The sequence below is a fragment of the Brassica rapa genome, chromosome A04 (genome assembly GCF_000309985.2).
Source record: "Brassica rapa cultivar Chiifu-401-42 chromosome A04, CAAS_Brap_v3.01, whole genome shotgun sequence".
NCBI lineage: Eukaryota > Viridiplantae > Streptophyta > Magnoliopsida > Brassicales > Brassicaceae > Brassica > Brassica rapa.
Window position 1 is genome coordinate 11,923,504 of NC_024798.2, and position 25,584 is coordinate 11,949,087.

At 37.4% G+C, this 25,584-nt stretch overlaps 3 protein-coding genes, 1 long non-coding RNA gene and 1 other non-coding gene across 10 annotated transcripts; 2 read left to right on the forward strand and 3 right to left on the reverse strand.

Moving 5' to 3' along the window:
- Positions 1–5,359: 5,359 nt before the first annotated feature.
- Positions 5,360–10,426, reverse strand: LOC103864266 (kinesin-like protein KIN-7E). 5 transcript variants are annotated; one of them, XM_018658522.2, is made up of 14 exons: positions 10,176–10,426; positions 9,903–9,963; positions 8,844–9,113; positions 8,666–8,755; positions 8,494–8,594; positions 8,296–8,409; positions 8,141–8,222; positions 7,957–8,024; positions 7,812–7,877; positions 7,603–7,727; positions 7,177–7,513; positions 6,996–7,094; positions 5,991–6,892; positions 5,360–5,911 (listed from the first exon to the last, which is right to left on the reverse strand). In XM_018658522.2, exons 3-14 carry the CDS (start codon positions 9,061–9,063, stop codon positions 5,587–5,589), a joined length of 2,529 nt encoding a protein of 842 aa, XP_018514038.1. In that variant the 5' UTR covers positions 9,064–9,113; positions 9,903–9,963; positions 10,176–10,426; the 3' UTR covers positions 5,360–5,586. The 5 variants fall into 5 exon arrangements, with proteins under 5 accessions (XP_018514038.1, XP_018514039.1, XP_033146488.1 ...); XM_018658523.2 differs by having other exon boundaries at positions 10,171–10,416; XM_033290597.1 differs by lacking the exons at positions 9,903–9,963; positions 10,176–10,426 and adding exons at positions 9,258–9,306; positions 9,412–9,429.
- Positions 10,427–14,133: 3,707 nt separating this feature from the next.
- On the reverse strand, positions 14,134–16,115 carry LOC103864267 (fructose-bisphosphate aldolase 1, chloroplastic). Its single transcript, XM_009142025.3, has 7 exons — positions 15,855–16,115; positions 15,468–15,737; positions 15,267–15,376; positions 15,095–15,185; positions 14,869–15,007; positions 14,650–14,780; positions 14,134–14,565 (listed from the first exon to the last, which is right to left on the reverse strand). The coding sequence occupies exons 1-7, from the start codon at positions 16,032–16,034 to the stop codon at positions 14,287–14,289; spliced, it is 1,200 nt and encodes a 399-aa protein (XP_009140273.1). The 5' UTR covers positions 16,035–16,115; the 3' UTR covers positions 14,134–14,286.
- A 783-nt stretch (positions 16,116–16,898) lies between these two features.
- Positions 16,899–18,395, forward strand: LOC117133724. The gene is made up of 2 exons (XR_004457710.1): positions 16,899–17,957; positions 18,097–18,395. It is a non-coding gene; the product is annotated as an uncharacterized LOC117133724 (long non-coding RNA).
- On the reverse strand, positions 17,969–21,662 carry LOC103864268. 2 transcript variants are annotated; one of them, XM_018658528.2, is made up of 3 exons: positions 18,938–21,662; positions 18,692–18,828; positions 17,969–18,510 (listed from the first exon to the last, which is right to left on the reverse strand). In XM_018658528.2, the coding sequence occupies exons 1-3, from the start codon at positions 19,478–19,480 to the stop codon at positions 18,501–18,503; spliced, it is 690 nt and encodes a 229-aa protein (XP_018514044.1). In that variant the 5' UTR covers positions 19,481–21,662; the 3' UTR covers positions 17,969–18,500. The 2 variants fall into 2 exon arrangements, with proteins under 2 accessions (XP_018514044.1, XP_018514045.1); XM_018658529.2 differs by having other exon boundaries at positions 17,969–18,460; positions 18,938–21,661.
- Positions 19,590–19,661, forward strand: TRNAP-CGG. The gene has a single exon. It is a non-coding gene; the product is annotated as a tRNA-Pro (tRNA).
- Positions 21,663–25,584: the final 3,922 nt, after the last annotated feature.

Genomic DNA, 25,584 nt, shown 5'->3' on the forward strand with positions numbered 1-25,584 from the left:
TTTTTCAAGGTAACAAATCGATTTAGGGAAGTTTTCAGAAAAAAATATTTGCGGTTTATCTTCAAGGCGGCAAATTGAGTTTAGAAAATCATTCACTGGAGTTCCGACAGGATGGTGAATTTATGGTGCGGGTCATGAATAATGATTGGATTTAAGTTTTAATCGGATGGAGAATTACTTTACTAAATGCAAAATTATATTAGTTAGGAAAGTTAATTAATTTGATAAAATTTATGAAAAATGATCAAATTATTAGTCTGTAAAGATAATTGATGAGCAAATAAGTTTGGGTGTACAACGTGTTGGTGCATGTAACACAAAAGGAAAATTGACGTCAATCCTACTCATAAAGATGTTAGAAACCAATAATAAAAGGAGGTTCGTTCTTGTAAATTTTCATAGAAACCAATTAATTTACCCGTTTATGTTTTTATAAGATAAAACATTAAAATGTGACTGAAACAAAAGAGCTTAGAGGAAAAGTTGTGTTTCTATTTCCAAAACTAAGAATGGTACATTATATGACATTGACTTTATATTGCATTGATTCATTTATATAATGATGATGTATAAATTAACGATTGATGAAACAAGTAAAAAAAAAAATAGAAATTAGATTTATTAAAAGAAGACTGCTGCATGAGGAATCTAACTTTTTGCTTATAAAAGGTAGAATATTGGAAGCAAATAAGTTGGTTACGGCTTTCTTAAATGTTTGTATGGTTACTAACTTGTGTTTATTGTGAATGATTGAAAGAGGAACATGAACACAATTGTAATGATGTTACTCAGAAGCTTCATGAAAAATTTGAAATTATTATATGATAAGTAATAAGGTCATGAAGAATTTTGGAAGGATACGACAAAGAATAATAAGAATTAATATAGTTTGAATCATTCTATTACTTTAAAACTAAATAAATTAGTAGAAAGTGGTGGAGAAATTTTAACACTATAGTTAATCTTTTACTTTTGTTTCAACACACTATAGTTAATCATATTTCTGAAATATCTCTCGTCATTTTTGTAATTGATTTATTTTTGGAATAATAGTTTATTTTAGTTTTTATTATATAGTTGTGATTATTCAAATATATTTTCATCACCACTTACTATATATAACGATTTCCATCTAAATTTGTTTTTCGCAAAATCAAGTATTTTGCAAACTTGTTATGATACATTTGAAAAACATCATCAACTCGTTGTTTTTAATTTTTTCATCACATACAATAGCCATAAGTACAAATTATTTGTCGAACAATTTCTCTTGTAAAATCAAAGACTGCTCAAAAGTTGCATGATTTGTCGATATTATGATAACACGATGTTTCGATTCTTCAAAATTTTATTTTATATGACATCTGATTAACAAGGAATTTGAGGGTTTCAATTTTTTGCCGAATTGTTTTCTTTTCATCTTCACGCATGTTAATTTGAAACAAAGAATGATTGTCATTAAAAACTCAATGTTTAGATCATGTCTATTAGATGTGTTAAATTTCTTTGAGATCAGTCATGTGCTCGTACTCATTTAATTGGTTGAGTTATTGTCAACAAATCCACCATTAGTCATGCTTAAACTAATATTTTTCGATTTTTTACGTTCATCAAAATTATGTGATGGTTACACTTTCTCAGGATGTGATTTGCTTTTGAAAAATTACAAATTTTGGTTGTTATTGTGTGTACCAAGAGCTATTTAAAGTCTAATAGAGATAATAAAGTGACACACTTTTTTAGTGTTTTTCAATGTTTAATCTATTTTTTTAACTATTCAACCATTCTACTGTTTCAAAAATACAAATTAATATTCTTTTATAAATTTAAATAAAAAAACTCATATAACTTATAAGTACTGGGTGAATATTTGTGCATAAGCATAGTTTGTTTTGCTGATATATTTGTTATTTGCTTAGTGCATTAATGTTTTTGTTACTATATTAACTGATACTAATTGAAAATATTTTGGATCATGTCTATTAGATGTGTTAAATTTCTTTGAGATCAGTCATGTGCTCGTACTCATTTAATTGGCTGAGTTATTGTCAACAAATCCACCATTAGTCATGCTTAAACTAATATTTTTCGATTTTTTACGTTCATCAAAATTATGTGATGGTTACACTTTCTCAGGATGTGATTTGCTTTTGAAAAATTACAAATTTTGGTTGTTATTGTGTGTACCAAGAGCTATTTAAAGTCTAATAGAGATAATAAAGTGACACACTTTTTTAGTGTTTTTCAATGTTTAATCTATTTTTTTTAACTATTCAACCATTCTACTGTTTCAAAAATACAAATTAATATTCTTTTATAAATTTAAATAAAAAACTCATATAACTTATAAGTACTGGGTGAATATTTGTGCATAAGCATAGTTTGTTTTGCTGATATATTTGTTATTTGCTTAGTGCATTACTGTTTTTGTTACTATATTAACTGATACTAATTGAAAATATTTAATTTTTATTTTGGAATATTCTATAATTAAATTTTATAATATAATCACATTTTTTAGTTTTAAGTTAAGATGTTTAATGTTTTTTTGTCCATCTAATTGGTTGTTTTTAAATTTATTTCAAACTTTTTAACATGGTTTGTTGGACATAATTTTCATATGTTTTTACGTTAAGTTTAGTAGATATGAAACATTTTATCTTAGATTTGAAGATATCACAACAAAAACAGAAGTGGCGATACCACTATGAAAATTCAGATTAATCTGAAGAAAATAAAAGAGTAGATAACTCTAAGAGAGGAGACAGAAAAACTTAGACTCGCAAGAATATTAAAGACGAGCAATATGTATTTCTTAGACGCGATAGATCAGATAAGAAAATATAAAAACCCACGGCAAATCATTGAAAAGTTTCAGCATTCAAACATAATGTCTATAGAAGGAAATAGAAATAATATGGTGACTCGTTCCTTTTCATTATTTTAGTTGTGAATTTATTTCTGATTTTTAACTGTTTAACCATTCTATTAATTTTAAAGACTACAAAATCTTATCTTTCTAATTTTTGGAATATTTCAAACAATTCAAAAAAACTTCTATAGCATACAAGTATTGGTGAATATTTGTGCATATGTATAGCTTTTTGATGATATATTTTTTATTTGCTTAATGTATTATTGTTTTGTGTTAATATATGAATTTATATATGAACTGATTTTCATAAAAACATATTTAATTCTTATTTTCGGATATCGAATAATTATATTTTCTAATATAATGGTATATTTTAGTTTTAGATAAAATATGTTAAATTTTTTATGTCCATCTAATTACTTGTTTTTAAATGTGTTTCAAACCTTTTTAACATTGTTAGCTACACATGATTTTCATATGTTTGATGCCAAGTTCAGTAAACACATAACATTTGATATCCTCAGAAATATTTTTCAAAACTCTCAAATTAGATATCAAAAACACACAAGGTGACCAAACGAAGTATTTCAGTGATAATCATCAATAAATTGAACTAGATCAGAATTTTTGACTAATAAATGAAAGAGAAAATTATAGAAAATATTCCAACTAAATTTAGTTAAGCTTTTTAATACCTAAACGTTTTCTACTACCTAATTTAATATCTTAACTAATTATTTTCCTCAACTACACAAAATTTTAAAATTGTTTCCATTTTAATATACAAACTGTGTTTATTTTTATCAAAAATATTAATAAGTTTTAAATGAAATTTATTTATTTTCTAAAATTCACAAAACAGATCTTAAAAATTTCTATTTTTTGAACTTGTAGAAATAATAATAATTAAATTGTGGAAAATCTTGAATTTAGTTTAAACTGAAGAAAACATAAGAGCATATGACTCAAAATTTTAATGATAATCATCAATAAATTAAATTGAATTAGATCAGCAAATGTATATAAAGAAAGTTTACTTTGATTGCTATGATAAAGTGCTACAATACCACATCAAAACATTTCACATTCCACAATACCTTTAAAACATTTTCCATTTTCACCTGCAACCTCAACCTTTTCTCAAGAAAAAAATACTTTCTAAACTCCACAAATTAATACTCGATAAATTAAAAAGCATGGTAAATCAATAAATTTTATCAGTTTCTAATTTGGCCAGTGTGAAATATTTCGTTAAGATAATATTTTTTTGAAAACCTTATATAAATATATGGACTCATTATTATAAATTACTAATTAATACATATATATCAACATATAAATATATACAATATAGTGTATAGTTCATTTTTATTCACATTAAATTCTTATCTTTAATTTTTCTAAATATTTTTACATATATTGATTTTGACTTTGTCGTTTTAAACTTAAAAATACATTTAAAGTTGACACAAAATATTTTGTACGCTAAATAATTGAACAAGAATAACATAAAATTTGTATATGTACGATTTAATCAATACATATACCGTAAAATCAAATATTGTTCTTATTTTTATTTGAAACATACTTCAAAATATATAAATCAAAAAATTGTAAATTAATTATTCTATAAGTTAATAAATTATCAAAATCTCAATATTATTCATTTAAAATTATTTACTGTAAGATGTTTCTTTTGATGGCCATGACCATCAATGTAAATACACACATATCAGACATAAGAAGCTAACAAAACTTCAAAATTTGTATAAAAAAAAATCTATGCGCCTGATGAGGTCTTCTTCCAACAAATTTTAATCTCAGCAATTTTTGGTCTCATCAATTGTTTTTTTAACCAATCATACTACAAATTAACTAAGGCAATGGAAAGTCAATGTCATATGTTGTACCATTCTTATATTTTCAGAAATAGAAACACAATTTTTCCACTAAGCTCGTTTCTCTCAGTCACATTTTATCTTATAGAAACATACATCAAGAAAATCTAATCACTTTCAGTACTGGTTTCTGACATCTTTATGAGTAACTCCAGTCAAATATGTGTTTACATTTAAAGCTTAGCTTAAAACTACCACCATCTCTATCATCATTCAAGACCACCGATAACACTATCGGAAACAGACTCTACCATCAAAAGACTTGGCGACCGGAAGTATGATGATGGCTTAGGTATTTGGTTTGGCTCCCAAAGTTAGACTAGAGCACACAGGTTTATTCTTTATTTTTTAAGAACAAAACAGTAACACATGATGAAAAAAGGTTTTTTGATGAGTAACTTTTAACGTTCATTCAAAGAAAAAACATCTTCAACATGTCCAAACCTTTTTAAACAAACACACGGTCAATCACAAAAATTTCATGTATCACTGATCAGTTAGCAAATCTCGATTCCAGTTCACGAAATTTGGTTCTGAGTCAGATTTGGTTTTGATTCTATTTTAAAATCAATTCCAACCCTGAGAATTAGGCACATGTGAAGAGGTTTTTAGTTGCAGTAAAATAGGACAAGAGTGGATATTACAAGGACTGACCAATGAAGACAGAACATCAGAATCAGATAAAGTCTTGTCTATTTCCAAATCAAAGCCCCTGTTAAAAAAGCAAAAGAAACAGAGAAGCTCCCCTTACGCCAAGAACCCACCTAGAAGATTTACACAAATACAACCTCATACTTCCAACGTGTTTCACTATCAGAAAAGCGTTGCCATGCTTTTCCTCCAGCTATGAGACCTCCGACTTGTCGGAAGCGGAGGCGTGAAGCTAAGACCAAACATCTCCTTCATAGCTCTTCCTTGCTCCACGAACCTAACCAGCTTCGCTACAACTGCTGCACTATCGACCACATGGATTATGTCCTTGGGTTTACTCCACAGCTGGTTCGCCAGCTGCAACCGCCTGCGTTTCGAGTTCACATCGATCCCAAACTTCTCGTAAAGCCTCTTCCTTTCTTCTCCAGAGAATCTCTTCCCCACCAGCTTGCTTAGCATCCGTCTCTCCCTCTGAAGTGCCTTCAGGCTACACAACCAATACGACCGGTTAATAAAAACGTTAGCTGTTAATTGATGATGCAAAACGCTAAAAAGCAGTAACTAACCTTGAAGCTACTGTAAGGGTTTGTCCTCTTTCAAAGGCTTCGTTTCCCTGAGAGAAGCTTTCTTTCATAAAGGAGAGTCTTCTTAGCTCTACTCCTATGTATATCGAATCTGCTTGATCTCCCTTGAAGAGCAAGAAGAAGTAAGTTCTGTGCACCAACGAGACGTTACATGTCTCCCAAAGTTCCAGAATCTGTTCCCTCTTTCTCTCAAATTCCTCCGACCAGTTCGTCAATGTCCCAGACACCTCTTCTTTGTCCAGACCAATGGCATTCCCCATTTCCTTGAGCCCTTGGACAAATGAACTGATGCTGGTGATACCTCCATCGTCTCCCACCATTGGTGTTCCAACGCTGTGAGCCTCAGTGGAATCGCTTCCGCGAGAAGACATTGAATCACTCCTCATCAATTTCATACCAGAGCCAAACTCTAATCCAGGCAACGCAACATCATGAACCTCCGGTCTTCCAGGGTAGTAGTCAGTCTCCAGGGCATCAGGAGGAGTACTTGTCCCTTCTCCGCGGCTCCAACTCTTCCTCATTCTTACGCTTCTAACACTTGATGGATTCCTGTTCTGAGCAAGACCTGTTTCAGAGTTTACCTCCAGATGTGTTTCTGCGACTGTCCTTTCTTCATCGTGGTTAATAACGTCACTGGCTGATGATTCTTCCATCTCAATGCATTGTACCTCTTTGCAGTATTCTTCTGATTGATCACCAGGCGACAATACCTCCTCCAGATCCTCGTCAGAGTGAGACCTAACAGAAGCTCTTGCAGTCGACTGAGGCATTGACGTGCCATCGGATATGAAACTAGTCCTGTCTGGATCGACAATGACTGATGTCTCTGACACTGAACCATCCTCCCACTTGTTTGTACCATTACAGAAATGTGGAGTTCCAGCCTTTGTAAGAGGGAAGAAATGAAGAAAAGGAACAGAGGATTGAGCTAAAAATGCGATAAAATTTATCTAATTATTGGATTATATGTCAGTTGAACTACGATACCTTCGAAGACTCATCGTGTTCAACCATCTTCATGAAATCTTCAAGCCGAGATTGAGCAAGATCCCGCTGTTTGGTCATTTCTGCGAGCTGCTTCTCCATCTGCATAACATCAAACCTTCATCAGAATAAATCAACCAAACTCATGCCAAAGTATCTATGGAAACTACTTTTGGGCACAGACCTTTTGTATCTGAAGATCTTTCTTTCTTAGCGCAACCCCACAGTCGCAACTTGAGGTGGCAGGAGCTGGGTTTCTCAGCTCGCTTTCGAGCCTGGCTAGCTCACGCTGCAGTTGCTTCACCAAAGCCTTGTCTGACATGACCACATTGATCTGTGCCTTCGTGGTGACTTCCTTGGCACAACAGGCAAACAAAAGAGTGTTTCTGGTCTGCTCAACATGGCTCCTTGCAGGACTCAGCGTGCAGACTATGGCGGTTCTGGCATTCCCCCCCAAACACGGCTGAAGAATACGTGTGAGTTTGGAGTCCCTGTAGTTGATGTGTCCTTGTCTTCCATTGCTGCATCATGTTGACAGTCTTTATAATTAAAACACATTTAAGTTACAAAACAACAAAAGGGAGAATCAACCAAAGTAACACTTGCACACCTGAGTTTGCGTATGACAGTTCCTAGAGTCAGCAAACTTCGATTGATATGACAACCCTCCTTAAGTCTTGCACCAGCTGATAATGCCTGCGACGCGCGCTCGCTCCCCGCCAAATCAATGAAATTCTGTACAGAAGAACAATGAGCACCACCAAGATGATTCGTCAAAGCTTCGGACCAAAAGTAGATAAAGAGCAGATGAGTACATACCACACTCGCCATGAGCGTGGTTGAGTTCTCTTTTCCTAGGAACTCCCGAGCAGAGCTTTCAACTGTCTACAAAAAAAATTAACAATTTTAGATAAGTTACAAAGCAAAAAAGAGGGGAATCTTAGTGGTAGATTTAGAGCTTTACTAGTTTGATAATTTGATGAGATCTTGAACTTCTCTCATTCAATGAGGTTTCGCCAATCTTGCGCTGGGCTGCAACAAGTACAACAAGGAAACGTGACAAGAGATTCTTTTCAGACAGCAGTTTATACATAACTATCAACTGGTTCGTGGTAATGGAAAATGGGTGGAGTTTATGAGGTTATTACCTTCACAAATTGAGATAAGATCCTTAAAATGGTTCCAGTCTCTCAGGATTTCCTCTCTGTTTTTTTCAACGACGGCCCCTTTCTGAATGGCAGAAACATAAAAGATTATTAACTAAAAAGAGTTCTTGCAATAAGGAGAAGCAACAATCTTCCACCTCAGGGTCATCACGCAGCCTCAGTGGTGGACTATCCGGGCTGAGAAGATCTCGGATGGCCTCATTGTAGATCTCTATAGCCGAAAATTTCACAACAAACGCCCTATCTTCATGCTGCAGCGTCCGTGCAATTAGTGAACCGAAAGAATAAATAATCAAAGTAGTGTGTGTGGAAATAAAGAACTTTTTAAGCGTTACCTTGAATATATAGTCAAATATGTCAGCGACAGCAAACTCAGTTATACCAGTCATGGTGTATGTCTTTCCACTGCTCGTCTGACCATATGCGAAAATACTAGCTGCGAACCAATAATTATTAGCTTTTAATGCCATCGATGTTTATGTCATCACAAGAATCAAGGAAGCTTACAGTTGATTCCTTTGACAACCGAGAGAGCAACTTCCTTGGGGCCATCCTCATAAACTTGTCTTGTTGGAGATTCACCTCGGTACACTCTATCTGTCATCAAAATGTCAAAAGAAAAAAGAGTTAAGTTGACTTAAGTACATAGAAGATATGTAAACAAAAACAACAGTACAACTCTTACCAAATGAGTATGCGGAAGGAAAAGTGGAGCCTTCACGCAGAGTGTTTCTGTACAAGACGGTGGTGTCGTTGATGCATTCCCAATCAGCAGCTTCATTAGCCAAGATCTCTTTGTCGTTGAGAGGTCTGAGTCTCACCAGAACCAATATCTTCTCTTCGCGGGCTACATGCACCTGTGTCTTGTCCATTTTCTTCAGCTCCTCTCCAGCAATCGCTCCCATTGGTCACTTTTTTTAAGGTCTTTGAGCAGAGGAAACTCGAACTCGCTTTCCTGAAACAGTTCAGACGTTAACATTGATTTATTTGCACATTTCATTCATATTTTTAACCAAAAATAGCTTTGGGAAGAGACCAAAAAGAGTCCAACTAACACAACCATAAAGAAATGAAAAAAAACTCAGACATGTCGTCTTACCAAACCAAAGACAAGAGGTTAAAACAAGAGGCATGCCTAGAAAATCCCTCTAAGGAAGAGAAGAGAAAATATAAATAGTTAAACAAAGCAAACTGGGAATGTCAGAGGATGTGGATTGCAATGCAAATACATCACTAGAGTTCAAAATGTATACCACAGAAATCGAAAGAGAGATGACTTATTAGCAGGGATAAGGTTGTTATAAGAATGTATATGATATACAGAGTTAACTTAGAAGAGAGTAGTGGTGACCCACTATGCTTGAGAACGAAGTCATGCACCATCCAAAGTTTCTTTCTTTATAGGAGAATATTAAGTAATAAATGACCCCACAGTCCACCCTTCTCTGCTGAAATGCATCCATTTATTTTAATGGAAAAGAAAGGAAAAGCTATCATAATCTTAAGTACTTTGATTGTAATCTTTACACACGGAAAAGCAGACAGAACAAAAAAAGACATAAAGAAAGAATTAATAATATAATAATTGTTTTATTCACAAGTCTTTCTCCACAATTGGCATTAAACAATCGTGAGAATATTTAAAAAAAAAATAGACATCACAAATCTCAGAACTAAACCCTAAATCTTATTATCTTGTTGCAAATGTGTGTATGAATTTACATGGAGAGAGAGGCTTCTGTACCTAGTGGTGAGTAGAGTTGTCTTCTTCCCTAAAGTGATGTCGTTTCAACAGAGGCTCTGATCTGAAACATCCACCACATAAAATCACAGCATTAATAAAACACACACGGAGAACTAATTTTGAGATAAAATGCCAAAAATAGCAATCTCTCGATCTATAAAGAAAATCAAAGTATTTAGCCAAATGGGAGGAGGTCCCCGATGAAATATCGAAAACTCGGTGGATCTCTCTAACGAGAGCGCGAAATAATAGGAGAGAATCAGAGTACAGTACTCTTCTTCTTCTTCTTCTACTCCATTTTCCTGCTGCTGCTTCCTCGTCGCCTTCTTCTTCTCGCTCTCTCTAAAAAGAGGGACCAATGGGGGGCATTGATTTGGTCCCGCAACTCGCCTCTCTTTTTCTATTCGCCGAACCGAGAGAGAGCGGTGGAAGAAAGATACCAACCGAGTGAAATTTCTATTTTACCCCTGGAACGTTGTCGGGAATCTGAAAAAAACTGCCACGTGCATTAAAAGCAATGGCCGTTCCCTTTTTCTTGTTTTCCATCTTCTCATTCATTTACTCTCTCTATTTTTCACACCTGGCACGAGGCCCGCTGCTTTTTTAGCCGTTGAGCTGTCCGGAGCCCAAGGGTTTGTTTTGATATAGACCGAGACTCTCTCCACTAGAGAGAGGGTTTCCCTTCTCATTACCGTGATTCTATTTTTTTTATTCTTTTATATATTCGACAATGCTCGTGAAAGATATACACATACTCAACCATATTTACTGACTTCCCATTCTACCGAACAAACGTGAAATAAGTAACATTCCGAAAATCACGCCTCCCTTTCCTACTTTTGTCGGTCCATCAACCTTTTTTTTCTTTTCTTGCAGCTGATAAAACATAAACTTCACAAACAACAAAAATATAAGACCCAAAATATAAAGTCAAAAGCCACAAATGGTTCACCTTTCTCTCTCCTTCTTATCGTCTCCCCCTTCCCGTCGCTTCTCCTTCTGAGTCAACTCGGTCGACCGGTGTGTGGTGGCTTGTTTAGTACCGGCGCCGGTCCCAAATCTTCATTTTCTTTCAAGTTCTTTCTGTGGTAGTTCGGTGTGCGACTTAGGGTTCGTTTTGTGAGTGATGTGCTTCTTCCAAATCGACATATACTCTCAGATCTGTGTAGATTTCTTAGATAAAAGCTCCGGATCTTATGGTTAACGGTGTGGTCTAGCTACAAAACCTGTTGTCTAAGAATCTCTGTCTAGATCTGTGTAGTTTTGTTGATTTTGCATATCCCTCTTGCTTTTGGTTACGTCTTCACATTTACAGGTTTCAGTTGTGTTGTTAGAGTTTGCTATGGATCCCGTCTAATCCATCCTTCTGCCGTTTGTGGCCTGTGCGTGTTGTTTATGGATTGGTGGGCTTGGCTCCTAGTTGTTTGTTCAGATCTCGTGGAGATTTGTTGTGTGGCTTCATACCTAGGCGTTCAACAGTCGCGTTCGACTAAGCCGTTTTCGGGGGTTTGGTGATTGAATCGAAGGAGGTTCTCGCTTGCCGGTCTATGGAGTTCGTGTTGCTTGGTTCTTGAGGAGTGTCCTCGTTGTTTCTAGGAGAAAGTGGTTTTGCGGTGGTTTGGCCGAGGGCAATCCCGCTAAACAGTCTCATAGGTTCTCTTGATGCCTGCCATACCTGTTCGGCGGAGAGTATTACCGCTAGCTTGAAACCTAGTTGCTTAGCTTAAGTTTGTAGTTTGTACTCGCCCTTTAATGTTGGGTTCGTTTGGGCATTTGCTTCCCCTGCGTGGGATCTCGTTTCCGAGGATATTTCTTTATCCGTCGGCTTAACTAACCACGAATTAATCATGTGTTTGTTGGTCTTTGTTGGTGTTGTATCAGTTGTTGTTGAATATCTATAAAATCAATCTTTGACGGAAAAAAAAAAGGCACAAATGGTTTATAAGCTCATAACCTCTGTTTGATCTCAGACCATAAACATTAATCAACTGTAGTTAATGACCCCATATGTGTTTAGTTAGTAACATTAACTATATTTAAATTTATTCTCATTTACAAATTTTGATAATACAAATTTAAAGTTTACCCTAATCCCAGCTGTCTAAACTGATAAACACACAACATCATACACATTTACTCATGCAAACCAGTGGTAGGGTTAACGCATGAAAGCCCATTATTATTGTTCAAGACAGACATTGAAAATTGCGTATTTGGATGTTGAGAGAAGAATGGGAAAAATATGGGAGGCTTGTGTGGATGCATGGCTGAGCAGGTGCGTATCCTTGAATTTTGGATCACCATTACGAGGGCCCGATCTATTTCGTAAACTGTGTTTTTTCAAATGACATTAAACTGTATGTATTTCTTTGAAAACGAGTATTTAAAATTTTGCTATTTGATTAAAACATGCAATAAATAAAATTGTTTTTTTTTGAATATATGTTAAATTTATTCAAAAGAAAACTACTTTTGTACAACAAGTGTAAACTGTTTTTTGAAAAAGCTAAAACTTAATTTTAAACCAAATCTCTTATCTTGTGGCAAACCACATTGTTAAAGCTCCTGAGAACTTCGAATCTCCCATTTGTCACAGTGAAAGGCATCTGTTTTTGACTTGCCTCTCAATCATCTTCACCAAAAGACCTGCCATGATGGGTTGGCGTCCATGTCTCCTGTCGTTTCGTTCTCGCCACAGGGATGAGAGAGTAACTTGCAGTGTGTATCGAAGGAGGAACCTCTTCAGTAGTCCTCCATTATTATCCTTGATTAGTACCATCAGTTCTGACCACAAAGTGGTGAACGAGCCCCTAAGCAAACCCCGGGCCAGTTTAGACCAAACTTCTGCTGAGTAGGGACATTCAAAAAAGAGATGATCTCTTGATTCGATCACATTCTGACAAAGAACACACAGTGAATTTGCTCCTACATTCCAAATCATCATTCGATCTCCAGTTGCCAATCTGTTTTGGATTGCTAACCAATGAATAAAAGCATATTTTTGAGAAGACAAATCTCTTTTTCGTCTTAGCTTTACTCTTCTCTTGCATATACATAATGTAAGCATTGGTTGCATATTCATAATGTAATCAACTAGGAAACAAAATTAAAATTGTATGTTGCCTAGTTGCATTTTCATTGTTAAATATTCAATAACAAGATCCGAGTAACATCATCATGTGTTGTATGTCTTCAGATTTTTTTTGCATATACTCAGTGGCGAGCCAAACAGTTTTACCAGGAACGTACTAAATTCAGGAAAAAAAATTGCAACTAATATTACATTGTGATAAATTTCATTTTATATATAACAAATATATCAAAAAAATGGTTTTCATATTTGAAATATGCATAATTTTTAAGATAATGAGTGAAATAAATAATAAATGTATAATTTGAGGAATATAAAGTGAAAGTGAAATGTTTTAGAAATTAAGTGTAGATATTAAATCAGTTTTGACAACTAAACATGTAAACTGAAGAGAAAATAGCAACAAAAACAGTAAGGGGACAACACAAACTTTTAACTTTTTTCACAGGGGAAATTAGAACAAATTTGACCACTTAAACCGTGAATTTTATTAATTATCAATGAAATAACAACTATTTCAATATTTCATAGGCGCAACTGCGCCATTTACCTTTTCTCCATGCCACTGCGTATAACATTATTTGTGGTGAATTATTTCTGTTTTCTACCATATACCAATTGATCTAATATGTATTGAATTATTTCTGTTTTCTACCATATACCAATTGATCTAATATGTATGTTACTATAATTGAATGTTATGTCGATGCAGTACTCTATGATCGAATCACATAAGCCAATGATTATATTACGAATATGAAAGAGAAGAGTTAAGCTAAAAGGAAAAAGGATTTGTTTTCCTAAAACTAAGCATAATGTAAATATACAGTAAAGTGCAATGTAAAAAGCATTAGATATCAATGAAATCAGGGATTAAAGGAAGCATAAATAGATGAAGTGGAACTGTGGAAGGAAAGTCATTAAGCAACGTTTTTGAACTCAAATAACAATGTTCTCTCCAAGTATTAACTCCTATGCTAGTCATGCATAAATACATCAACTCCTGTTGGTCAACTACACTCATATATGTATTATGATCAAGTTTGATAGGTTTATAAGACTTGTTAACATCAACTCTCATTGGCCGGTTTACTCTCTTATAGGCATTCCATGGAAATACCTCTCAGGCATATTTACGAGTTGGTACAAAGAGTACAAAACGATCATATTAACGACGATGAAAAAAAACAAAACTAGTCACATAAGAAGAGTATTATAATAACTCAAACACCAAAATCAAGCTCAAGCTCAAGTTTTGAGTTTTGGTCAACGGAACCATTCATACAAAATAGCTTAATAGGTGTAGCCTTTTACAAACATACCCTCCTTGGCATCCTCGGACTCACCTTCCCCTGTGTATTTCCCAAGCTGTGCCAACGAGTTGGCTTTGGCTCTGGTCAAGAGAGTGTCCTGAGCCGCCTTCACGTTCTCTTCTCTGCCTCCCCATGTCTTCAAGCAAGTGTTCTGCAAGGCACGTGCATAGGAGAAGGACACGTGCCATGGGTTCGGTCCTTGGTTCATTGCGTTCAGGTTCAAGGTCGCCTCCAACTCGGACTGTCCACCAGACAGGAACTGCACACATAGATAGATCAAATAACATCAAATCTCAAGCATAGTTTCTTCACGTTAAAACGGTGAAAAAAGAAAGAAACTTGCCATGATTCCGGGAACAGCGGGAGGAACTCTGTTGCGAAGGAGCTTGAGAGTGTAGGAAGCAACTTGCTCGGGAGTAGCTCTGTCTTTGGACTCAGCACCAGGAGTAACCATGCTTGGCTTCAGGAGGATACCTGTTAAAATCCACAAAGCTTGAGAGATGCTTTAAATTAAGCCACAAGCTTAATCATTTATAAACAAAGTTCATTTTTTAAGTATGACCTTCGAACATGACGTTGTTCTGAGCGAGATAGAAGAAGACCTCAGACCAGACCTTCTCCGCAACCTCGTATGTCCTGTCAATGCAGTGTTCTCCGTCCAACATAATCTCCGGCTCCACAATCGGTACCAGACCGCTGTCCTGGAGAACGCAAACGCTAAAACTTATAAATACATACAACAATATGTTGTACCTGAGAACGGTTTTACAAAAATATATATGTTGTACCTGAGAAATAGCGGCGTAGCGGGCAAGTCCCCAGGCTGCTTCTTTAACAGCCAAAGCAGAAGGTCCATTTGGAATGCTCACAACAGTACGCCTAATAGTAATTCCGTGTCCAACCAATTATAATCAAGTCATGTACATTTTTATTATGCAATGAGAACATATACAAACGTACCATTTGGCGAAACGAGCACCTTGTTGGTAGTAAGCAGCGGTACGAGAGGCTAAACCGTCAAGTCCTTGGCACCATGACTCGTCGTTAGACCCAACAAGTGGCACCAAACCCTATTTAATATAATATAAACTCATTTATCATAATATTCACGAAAAGAATCTCGAACCTAAACGTATAAGGTTTATATTTATAATTAATTACCTTGTCGACTTTGATGCCAGGGACGATGTTCTGCTGGACGAGAACGTCGACCATCTTCTTGCCGTCTACGGTGGACTGGTAGAGAGTTTCCTCGAACAGGATAGCTCCGGAGATGTACTGTCCCAGTCCTGGAGCCGACACTAGCAGTGTCCGGTAAGCCTGACGGTTAGCCTCCGTGTTCTCTAGCCCAATTGACGCTAAACGCTTCCCGCAAGTCGCGTTTGACTCATCCATCGCTAAGATTCCGCGTCCCGGAGACGCGATTGTTTTCTGCCACCAATATCTAAACCGTTAAATGATTGAACGAACGTTCAAAAAAAAAAAGGAGAATAATTTTTTTGAATAATAAAAAAAAGGAGAATATTAGTTTTGATATGATATAATTACAGCTGTTTTGACGAGCTCGTCGGCGTAGGCAGAGGCGGCATGGACGGTGAGAGCGGAAGGTGCCACGTGGCTGCGGAAAGGCGAGACGGAGGAAGGTTGGCGGAGTAGGAGACTCTGTCCTTTGAGCCAGTCAGATTTCACCGGTGAGGCTTTGAACAGAGTCGCAGAGCTTGACGCCATCGTTGGTTATCTTCTTCTTGTTCACGACTACACGCTTATAACGCTCTGACCACCACTACAACTATAGTGCGGTTTCAGTGGCTGATATATAGAAGGACAGAGAGAACACCAAAGATTGGGAAGTTGAGGTTCTCGTGATCCCGCTGACGAGGACTTGCCACGTGGACGATATAAAGAAAATGAGTTTAAGGAACCATAAATAAAATAACCCAAAAGATTACATCTAGATGAGTCTGTGAGTGGTTTTTTAAGGCTGAGGTTATGTTTTGAGATTTTCAGCAGATATTGTGAGGTACGGTCCACAGATCACTGCCATGTCAATTCCCACGTTAAATCATAGTCCCACGTGGCGAAAAGTGGGAGCCGTTTCATTTGTGGACTCCTAATAGTTGGGCCTCGACCAGACACTAAGAGCATGATTACCTCTAGAAACCCATAAAGTTTCTTAAGTACACTTTAATGACTATTTAACTATTAAATTTTAGCTAAGGATTTTAGTTAAAAATCACATAATTTTTGTGCTACAATGGTAGTTTCTTAATTTGGGTTTCTTAAAAAAAAATTAACTTTTTTTAACCATTCAAGTAAATGCTTGACATACAAACAAACACCACAAAACCATAGAACACTTGGAAGAAGTAGACGATCAATCATTAAATAAAAAATAATCTGGAAGGTCAAACCACCTAACTATATTGACCCAACAGTTACGTATGTATCAATATCATGTGTGTCGTGTTTTAATCGATCAATGTAGATGGAGAGATTAGGAACCTGATAACTGTTGTTGAAGTTACCGTACACGAAGTGATGATGCTTGTTTTACCAACGCCTTGATCGCCAAGGAACACGAGTGTTAGACCTTCTCCTTCTTCTTCTTGTCCAGGTATGGATATTTCTGGTACAATGAGATACTACTAATCACGAGAGGAAGAGCCACGAGTCAATAGTCAGTATGAGGGAGAATCGTTGAGTTGTGTACCAGTGATACGATTAGGCCCACCAATGCATCCATGATATAGTTTTGTGATCCCACAACGACATTCCAAAAATCTGTAAACACAATATAATTGAGATGGAATCCAAGGTAGAAGCAATTGTAAGCAATAGAAACTTACCGAAGAGAGAAGACTTTGATGGTGGAGGAGGCTGTTGCTGCTGAACTTTCAGTGAACACTTGATTCCTTTTCCAAAACCTCTCAATTGATTCCTCTTCCTCAAACTAAACCCACCTGTGACAACTCCAAACATGTAAACTTTCATACTCTGGGAACTTAACCCAAAACTATCCAACTTTTAGAGCTAAATCTCAAAACTAGAGTGGTTCAAATGCGAAGAATTTACAGATAATTGAGTCATATGTCACAAGTTTGAAGATACCCATATGGCAAAAGTCTCCAACTTTCTGAGGTAAATCGAATAATTAGTGTTTAAAATCGAAGAATTTACAGAGAATTGAGTCATATGTTACAGTTTGAAGATACTTGCTTAAAAGCCTAGGAAGAACTAATGAAAGATTGAAGCTTTTTTTTAATCCAAACCTGGGATTTTGGATGTTGGATTGAACTTAGAGGTATCCAAGAAAGAAGAAAGAGATTTGGAATCACCTGGAGGTTGGATCGAATCGAAGACCTGCTGCTGGTATTGGCCGAGCTATTGCCATCATCGTCCGGCAGAGACCACAAGAGAAGAGAGAGACGACAAAAAGAAAAAAAAAAGAAAAAAAATAAATAAATGCACTTTTAATGATAAGCTGACACGTGTGTTAAAAACCCTCTTAATAATCGGTCTCCACAATCCTATATTAAGGATCGGTAACAGATATTTTATTTCATTTTGATTTAATTAAATGCTTCATTAACTTTAAAAACTCTCTTAAGAAACCCGGATAATCATGGTCTAAAGGGTTTCGGCACCTCACTGGTAAGTTTTTATTTTTCTGTCTCAGTTTTTCCTTGTAAAGATCTTATTACCAGCAAATCTAATTCACAAGAACTAAAACTGTTGTTTTTTTTTTGTTAAAAGATTAAACTAAAACTGTTGTTGTTGTTGATAAATGAAGGCTGGAAGAAATCTCAGATAAACCAGCTTGTCAGTGAGTGGATGCTTTTCCCTTGCCTTGCTGGGCTTGTACTTATGGTACTCACTACTCACTCACTCAATCTACATCATTCTCCTGAATTCCACAATAGATTTCTGTAACTCCCTCTCCTCTTTTCATTGTTTTCAATTGACTAAAAAGCTTCTGAGCAATGGATGATTTGGCTTGAGTGGGATTCCAATGGGTTGCTACAGCCATATAACCCAAACCGTATAACAGACATACTTTGCTCTTCTTAAATATAACATGAATTTATTTCAGGCTCGGTTTTCTCTTAGCCCTTGCACGTCTTCTATAGCGGGACAGTGTACTTCTAGGCTTCTAGCTGCTATGCAGAGAAAGTGAAAGCTCCTTAGCTTAGAAAATCACCATATACTAAAAAAGAAAAGTAAAAAGGCATAGAAATCAGCATTATTCATTCAGTTGATACTATGTTTGAGATTGAAATTCTTGAAAAACATTAAAAGAAAATGGATAAGTCTTGCCATAGATGACACTGTTTCGAGTCCATTCAGTCCTGATATTCCACTATATAATAAAAGGACGATACAACTACCTCCTCAATTTGGTGGGACTAGGACGATAAAGTATTACAGTCCGTCCAATTTTCCCGACTACTACAGAACCAGTAGCTTCCTCCAAATGCAGAATCATGTCCTCTAGCGTTCCAGGGCATGTCCTGTGTATTTTCACCTATTCATGGAACCAGCAGTCAGACATAGCGTTTCAGGTTCAGACTTAAATGTTTCATCGAGCAAAGAAAGAGAGTCTGTTTCATGCATATGGCTCATAAAGTTGATACCTTTAAGAGCTCGTTCTTCTCCAGCGTCTCTAGGACGGAGAAGACGACTGAATCCGTGACCCCTGACTTGCCCACGAGTTGACATTTCAGCTTGTCTCCAAGGCTGTGCGCGTAAGAAGCGAGCTTTTTCTTCTCCTTCGCCGACAACTTCATTGGTGAGCTCTCAGCAATCACTTCTTCAGAGCTTCTTCTAATTTCTCTCGTGGAAACCAGTGTACGGTCCGACCCATCCTCCTCTTCTTCATCGTTTTTTACGCTATGAGAGGGTAGTAAGGACACGTTGTCTTTATCTTGTTCTGGTTCGCAAGCAGAAGACAAGTATTTAGGTACGAGGAGAGAAGAGAGTGAGATATGAGGAGACTGGAGAGGTAAAGAAGAGGATGTCGGCGAGAAGAATGAAGGGAAGCAACACTGCTGATTGGGTTTACGGATTAATAGTGAAAAGGATCTGCGGAACAGACAAAGTGGAGACTTTGGTTTGGCATGTCGGAGAAGATGTTGTTGAATCAAGTAGGTCAAAGTCGATGGTTTTGCAGTCTTCATTGCAGCTATGCCATGTCCGGGTCTCCTTCTGCTCCCTGAGATTTATGTGGGCTTATAGCAACAGCCAACATGTTGATTAATAATGTTTTTTACACAGGTAGGACAAAAAGGGTGTTTGGTCTAGTGGTATGATTCTCGCTTCGGGTGCGAGAGGTCCCGAGTTCGATTCTCGGAACACCCCTTCCTTTTTCATTTTACAATACGCATTGTGTTTCAAAACCCCTTTGATTCGTTTTGTTGCCTTTAAAACGGCACGAATTCTGTCGCACAAGAACAACACTGCAGAGTGGTTTGTGCAATAGTGTTCTAATTATTTTTGTCCAAGGATAAAAATGAAAACTTCATGATAAATATTTCTTTTTAATATCTAAGAATAAATACAAATAGTTTAGTATTTTAAAGAATATATATGATTTACAAATTACAACTATAAATACAAAGTTCAAAACGCTAAAGGAGAAATGCTATTCATTCTACTTACTCTTACTGTAAAAAAGCAAATAAAATTAGATTTATCTACTCTACATTGTACATGCTATTAGATCAATGCATCACTAAAATCAAAGTTGGATCGATGTGCAAGCAGTGACCAACCATAGAGTAACAATATTTTTTAAAAATTGCTTGAAATCGTTGATAAAAAAAATAAAACAAAGTATTTTTAATATTACTAATTTATAAAAATTGTATTGGTTTTTATTATTTTTTCTTCGTAAAACAGACTTTCTAACGACTTCCAAACACTTGAAATAGAAAAAGATTAATGCTTCCATAGAAAATCGAGAGGCAAGGAGAACCGTCTCTCTTCTTGATTCTTGGCATCGCCGTGATTTTCTTGTTCCCGCATCCACGCTTCTCTGGTAATTCTACTGGTCGCCACCGTGAAGCTGCGCTTGCTGGCTTTTCCTCCTCTGATATATGTTACTAGGTGCCTTTCATATATACTTGACTGTATATTCTTGGTTTTATTTTCTGTGATTTATGGTCTATACTCTTTGTCAGTCCCGTCTCAACAATATAGTGGATCCTGAGTTCAAGAAAACTTGAGGCCTACTTCTCAAAACAAAATATAATTTTTACACACAATTAAGCTCTACTTAAGAAAAAAATCAAAAATTTGTAATGGGTCATGTGCAAATGTGCATTCAACACATGTACAAAGCCGGGCCAGCTCTTCGTTCTAGGTTGGTTTACCTTCTTGTATACCGGTAAGCAATGAGGTTTAAATTACGGTTTAAGGTTTTCCCCATTTGATTTGATTTACTGCACATTTCTTCTGAATGACTAAAAGAATATTACGTGTGGAACGGTTGGGAATGTGCCAGGTGATTTAAGGCAAAAAACATGAGTTTGATTCGATTCATTTGTTTTTTTCTTTTTGTCGATTTATACGTAAGAGAAAGTGAATATTCTCACATGCTGATACATAGTCTGATAATCACCGAGTCTATTATATATGCATTGATTGAGAACATGATTCTGCTTATAATATATTTGAAATCGATTACACAAATTCGAAATTAGAAATCTTAGACATACTATGCAATTCACGAAGAATATGAATAAAATGACGGCCAACAATAGTACAAAGCATCGACCATTTACAATTCATAATGATAAAGAAAAAACATACCCAAAGATCCCCACTCGCCATTTTTTAATAAAAAAGGATTAGCATATAGACATGACTATAATAATCTCTTTATTATATAACCATGTAGACATTACTTAATGTCTGTATAGGCAGACCAAAAAAAAAGAAACCATAAGCTTGCCTAAAAGAAAAAAGTATCACCACACAGGCTTTCGCATTTTTACAAATAAAACAAATCATAACATAGAGTGATCTCAATGTGATTAAAGGGGACCGTTGGCGACCTTAAGTGGCTTTTGGTTATCCTCTGTGAATGCAACTTCAACACATAAGCATAGTATATACAGAACGGTAAAAATTAAGGTCGCTACATCTGGTCGGGATGTATCTCTCAGAATTCACTAGTTCAGAAGTTACAAGAGAGTACACACAAAACCCCAAAACCCTTTAAACCGCTTATCTTGGTCTGAATCTCTACCCCTTTCCAAGGAACAAAATACAAGTTTATGTTATGCAAAATGTTCTTCTTATCTTCTTGTCTATCTCTCTACACAATCTATCATATATATAACAAGAGAAACCGTGACCAAGACCACCTCAAACGCTCCCTGTCATGTCCCCGATCCTGGATAGGATCGTCCGGACGGACTGCGGTGCAAGGAAACGCACCAGTCAGGTCACATGACCTAAGGACAAGCGTGTCATGGTCCTGAATGAAGGTTAAGGGCATCAGTCAGCTGAGACTTAACCAGGATATGATGGAAACAAGGGTAAAGGAGCTGGGTGAGTGTTTAGGCAGCTGGACGAGTGTTGGTTTGAGTTCAATCAGCTCGGTTCAGCTGGTATTCAGTTCACCATGATCTGTCCAGCTCACAGGAGCTGGTGGACTAGCTCACTCAGCTGGGAACAGCTGGAGGTCAGCTCCATTCGGTGAACGGTGCGTTTTGGTTCGGATCAGTGCGGGCGAGTCCGGGACGGTTACTGGGCGAGCCGATGGTCCGGGTGCAGGACGGTTCGACCAAGTGGGTCTTAGGCTTGGGGCAGGGAGTGGGCAAGCTTCCAGAGTGTGAGCTGAGGCTCAGTGATCGATTTGCCAAAGGAAGAAAAGGGGAGAAACCGCCAATGGGCGGTTATGGGGCGGTTATGGGACGGTTTTGGGAAGAAGGGATGTGATTGGTTGGTAACTGTTCGCCCAAGCGGTTGGGGACAGTTTAAATCGTCTTCTCCCTCTCATTTCTGCCATTCTGGTCGATTTTTACTCAACTTGACACAGAGAGAAACACAGAGAAAATTCAAGAGAGAAAGAGAGACACAAACCTTGGATTGGCCGATTTGATCCAAGAGATTGCTCTTGAGTGTTCCTGGTGTGTTTGGGCGTGTGATCAAGAGAATGGATTTGAGACAGAAAGACAAGGAGAAAGACAAAGAATCCAGAGAAAAATACAGAGAGTTGGTCGGATTCCCAATCCAAGACCCATGGTGGTGTGAAGGCCATAAAGAGACAGTTTTGGGGCAGATCAAGGGGGAAGTTGAGAACGACCCTCTGAACGGTTTTGATCATTGTTGACAACACCCAAAGACTTATCTGGAGCCTGTGAACACACGCAAATGGTGAGGAAAGGAGGGAGTTGGCCGGAATCCATTCCCAAGGGCCAATGCAGCCTTAAAGGGAGATTGGTGTGGAAAGCAGTTTCATGGGGAACAAAGAGGGAAGTGATGCACGACCCTTGGATGGTGATTGATCATGGATGATCATGTCTAAGGCTTCCTATGTGTCTTGGGAACACACGCAATTGGTTAGGAGAGGAGGGGGAAGGCTTGACTTCACTCACAATGGCATGAATAGCCTTGAAGGTGGATGCAGTGTAGAAACTGGTTTCATGGAAGTTCCATGGAAGGAATGATGGTCACGAACCATGGTTAGATCTTATCAATACTGGGAGTATGTGATAAGGGTTTGATGAAGGCGTGCTAGGAGGAGCATGGACGCCCCTGATGAGGTAACAGGTGGGGACTGCAGACCATTGGACATAGTCTGGTACACTATGGGTTGATCTGGTCCAGCAGTTACACCTTACTATGTTTTATGATTATTAATCATATTATTCATTGTTCTTATGATTGAGATTGATGATTAGACATAGTAGCACTGAACCATGACTTGGCCGGTTCAGAAGAACCCTCCATGGCCTTGGTTTGGCAGCTAAGTCTGGATCTCCTACTTCCTGATGGATTTATGGCGATCTGACTTTGGAATCCTCTTAGTGGTGAATTATCATGAATTATCATGGTATTAGGGGATTTTTATCTGATTGATTTCGAGATGGTCAATGTGGCCGGTGGGGCTGTTCTAGGTCGAGATCCATAGGATCGAGATCGGTTCTTGGAATTCTGACTTGACCATTCTCTTAGTTAAGATTTATCATGAATTATCATGAATCCTAATGAGTTTTTAGGGATTGATTTAGAGATGGTCCCTTGGGCCGGTTTGGCTGGTCTTGGCCGAGATCTATGGGATGGAGGCCGGTTCTGGGAAATCTGATTGGACCATTCTCTTAGTTATGATTTATCATGAATTGTCATGAATGTTAATTGATTTTTGGAGCAGGGTTGCTTGCGGTCGAAATTGCACCTGAGGGCATATTGGGGTCAGATCCTTGTGTTAGGATATCTGATCATATGTTGTGTGCTGGAACATATTGTCACTTATGATATTGATCATATGGAATTGCTGGTTATCAACCTTGGTGTTGGTAAGGCAGGCCGTGTGTGGTCTGATCATTGGCAAGGATGGACAACCTGATCCTTGGATGATGGATCAAGGTGTCTGATCTGATTGATCAAAGGATGCACCGGTGGTAAGAGCAACACTAATCAGGTTCAGTGGGACATGGTTCCATGACTGATTAGGAAGTATGAAGACTCATCAGTTCTGAGTCATGTGGGGTGGTTGGTTGATTGACTCAGGATCTGATGGGCATTGTTAGTCTTTGTGAGGACTTGATCTGGTTAGTCCATGAGAGGACTTGGTATGATTAGTCCATGAGCTGGACTTGGTATCATAAGTTGATAAGGCAAAAGGATGTGGAACAGTGCATGAACCGGTAAGGGCCAGATGCATGTCCTTAGCTGATTGAAGACTTCCCAAAGGTTACTTATGTCTGTGGGGATGGTTGGCTGAATGACTAAGTACCCAAGGGAAGAGTTTATGCAGGTATGATCTGTCAATGTTGCATAGATCTAGATAGAATGGCTTAGGGGAACAGAACCTCTGATTGTATGACTTGGTCTAGGTTCAGATTCGACCTTGGAGCCAGCTGGCAGTTGTGTTTACTGACCAGTGGCTGAGGTGATCTGATCAGACAAGTGTTAGATTGGATTTAGTCCAATGGATGATAGATGTTATTCCGCTGTGCATAAGTTGAAATGATCTAAGCTAGGGAATGACTAAGGTAGTCTTGAGCTAAGATCTGAGTTAGCCCTCGCCTATGGGCGATGTGTTTTAAATAAAGGGCAAAATTTTTAGAGGTTCGGTCAGTGTCTAGACCGAGCGACGTGAGGCATCGACCGCGGCCTGGTCGGCCGGGATCGGGTCTTACAAGTTGGTATCAGAGCATGCTTGATCCTGTTGAGGACAGTGCTCAAATATGTTAAGTTCCAAACCGAAATTATTTCTGAAAACTGAGATGACTTGGAACCTTAGTTGTGGTGAGCCAAGTGAGAGTTGAGATAAGTTTGGGTTTCATGCTTGTGAACGGGGAAGTTCCATGATGAGCCGGCTTAGCCAAGATACACTCTTCCACGGCAAGACCCTGAAAACATAAAGGTTAGTTTATCTAGTTATTTGGGAATAATAGACGGATTGGATGATGGACGCAATGCAATATCCTTGTAGGGACGACCTGGACAAGGGAAGTAACATGGACCAGAGAGTGGCTTAGGTTGAAAGAAACGTGCAGCACTCTCTTGGAGGTAAATGTTATCCCTTGGTGGCCGTTCAAAACAAGTGAGCATATGCAATGTTCATGTTAGTCTAAGGGAGACACTACATGGCTAGTACATGAGTGGGCTTGTGATCAGATGGATCAGCTTGGACTCAGTGTAAGTCAAGGTAGGATTCCTTAAGATTGAGTGAATGTAATGGATCAATTCCAAGAGGAATTAGAAAAACGATGTTAAGTATCTTAGTATGATGAGGATTGAAGTATACTATCAACACTTTTGTGAATGGTATGGGACGTTCACAGATGTGTGATACTTTGGAGAATGGTATGGGACATTTTCCAAATGTGTGATCAAACCAAGATCCTACTCATCTAAGTACTTAATGATCGGTGGTGTGGAAACACATTATTTGATACTGGAGCTACACATAGTGTTGTGAGTCCAGGAATGGTTGGAAAAGGTTTGTTCCAGTATGGAACATGGGATGGTTCTGAACGAGTGAGTGCGGCCGGAGGGCAAGTTATGAACTCACTCGGTCTGGTTAAGGACATCCCTGTGGTGATCT